We start from the raw sequence: 1533 nt of genomic DNA, 5'->3' as shown, positions 1-1533 counted from the left end.
GCATGTTTTAATTCAAGTTATGAGCATGATACATGTGATAATTACGCGAATAGATTTTGTCTAGACAATCTGCTAAATAGATCAAATTATGTGATTCGTTAGAACATGTACGCTTCCGCTGCCAACCCCTTCAGGCATAACATTGTGTAACAAGTTATTTTGTATGCTATGTGATTGGGGGATTGAGAACAAAGTATTTTCTTTGACATTGGACAATGCTGCTGCAAATGATTGCTCAATTGACTACTAAGTGATCACTCAAATGAATTTGAATAATTCACTTCTTAGTAAGGGTGAATTCTTTCATATTCGTTGTTGTGCACATATAATCAATTTGGTTGTCCAAGTTGGTTTAGAAGGCATTTCGCTGTCTGTGATTAAAATTCGTGAAAGTGTCAAGTATGTGCGAAGTTCACAAACGAGAAAACAAAAGTTTTTGGAATGTGTGAGCAAAGTTGGTTTGGAGAGTAAGAGAGGTTTGAGGCAAGACGTGATTACTAGGTGGAATTCAGCATTTTTTTATGCTTGATAACGCATTATATTATAGGAAAGCTTTCATTAATCTGGTACTGTGTGATCCTAGCTACAAGTTTTGTCCTTCTTCAACAGAATGGAGTCAAAATGAGAAGATTCGTGGCTTCTTGAGCTTGTTTTATGATGTCTCCAACTTGTTTTCTGGAAGCAAGTATCCTACAACAAATTTATATTTTCGCCCGGTTGTCATGTGTTATAATTCGTTGAGGCTGAGTATAAATAGTCCAGATGAGTATATCAGGAAAATGGTAGAAAAGATGCTACCAAAATTTGAGAAATATTGGTCGGATTTCAGCATGATCTTGACTATTGCTGTAGTGTTTGATCCACGTTACAAGCTTCAGTTTGTGGATTTCTTTTATAAGAAGTTATATGGGCCTGATTCCCTTCAGTTTGAACTAGTGAAAGGGAAGTTGTTTGCCTTATTTGATGAATATTCCAATTCTTACGTGGATAACGGTAATCAAGCTAGAAGTGGAAGTGCTACCGGTAACAATGTGAATTGTGACTTCACAAATGCAGACTCATTGGCAATGGTGGAGGTAAGTTATTAACTTCAGATAAAGTTTTATCAATTTTATTAGATTTTATGATATTCATTTTTATTTTATTTGCATCTTAATTGCAGGAGTTTAACTCTTTGGATGTTGAGTTTGGATTGAGCCAACAACAATCACAATAGGAGCTGTACATGGAGGAAAAAAGATTAGATGTCAAATCCAATCTTGATATTCTTAATTATTGGAAAGGAACTCAATTCAAGTATCCACAAGTTGCTTGCATGGCTCGTGATATTTTGAGCATTCCGGTAACTACAGTTGCATCTGAATCTGTGTTTAGTGTTGGTGGAAGAGTTCTTGATCAATACCGTAGTTCACTCAAGCCGGACACAGTACAGGCGATTATATGCACCCGAGATTGGTTGTTTGGAAAAAAAGTATTGATTATTTGTTTAGTTCATTCTAAACTTATTATTAAAATCAGTTCATTAATTCTATT

The 1533-nt window shown here is 35.2% G+C and overlaps 1 protein-coding gene across 1 annotated transcript; it reads left to right on the top strand.

Moving 5' to 3' along the window:
* The first annotated feature begins 621 nt into the window (after nt 1–621).
* LOC121755046 (zinc finger BED domain-containing protein RICESLEEPER 4-like) lies at nt 622–1304 on the top strand. Its single transcript, XM_042150334.1, has 2 exons — nt 622–1076; nt 1163–1304. Exons 1-2 carry the CDS (start codon nt 723–725, stop codon nt 1214–1216), a joined length of 408 nt encoding a protein of 135 aa, XP_042006268.1. The 5' UTR covers nt 622–722; the 3' UTR covers nt 1217–1304.
* The last annotated feature ends 229 nt before the right edge of the window (nt 1305–1533 follow it).

The sequence above is a fragment of the Salvia splendens genome, chromosome 11, assembly GCF_004379255.2.
Source record: "Salvia splendens isolate huo1 chromosome 11, SspV2, whole genome shotgun sequence".
Lineage (NCBI taxonomy): Eukaryota > Viridiplantae > Streptophyta > Magnoliopsida > Lamiales > Lamiaceae > Salvia > Salvia splendens.
This window is presented reverse-complemented; position numbering and strand designations above follow the sequence as displayed.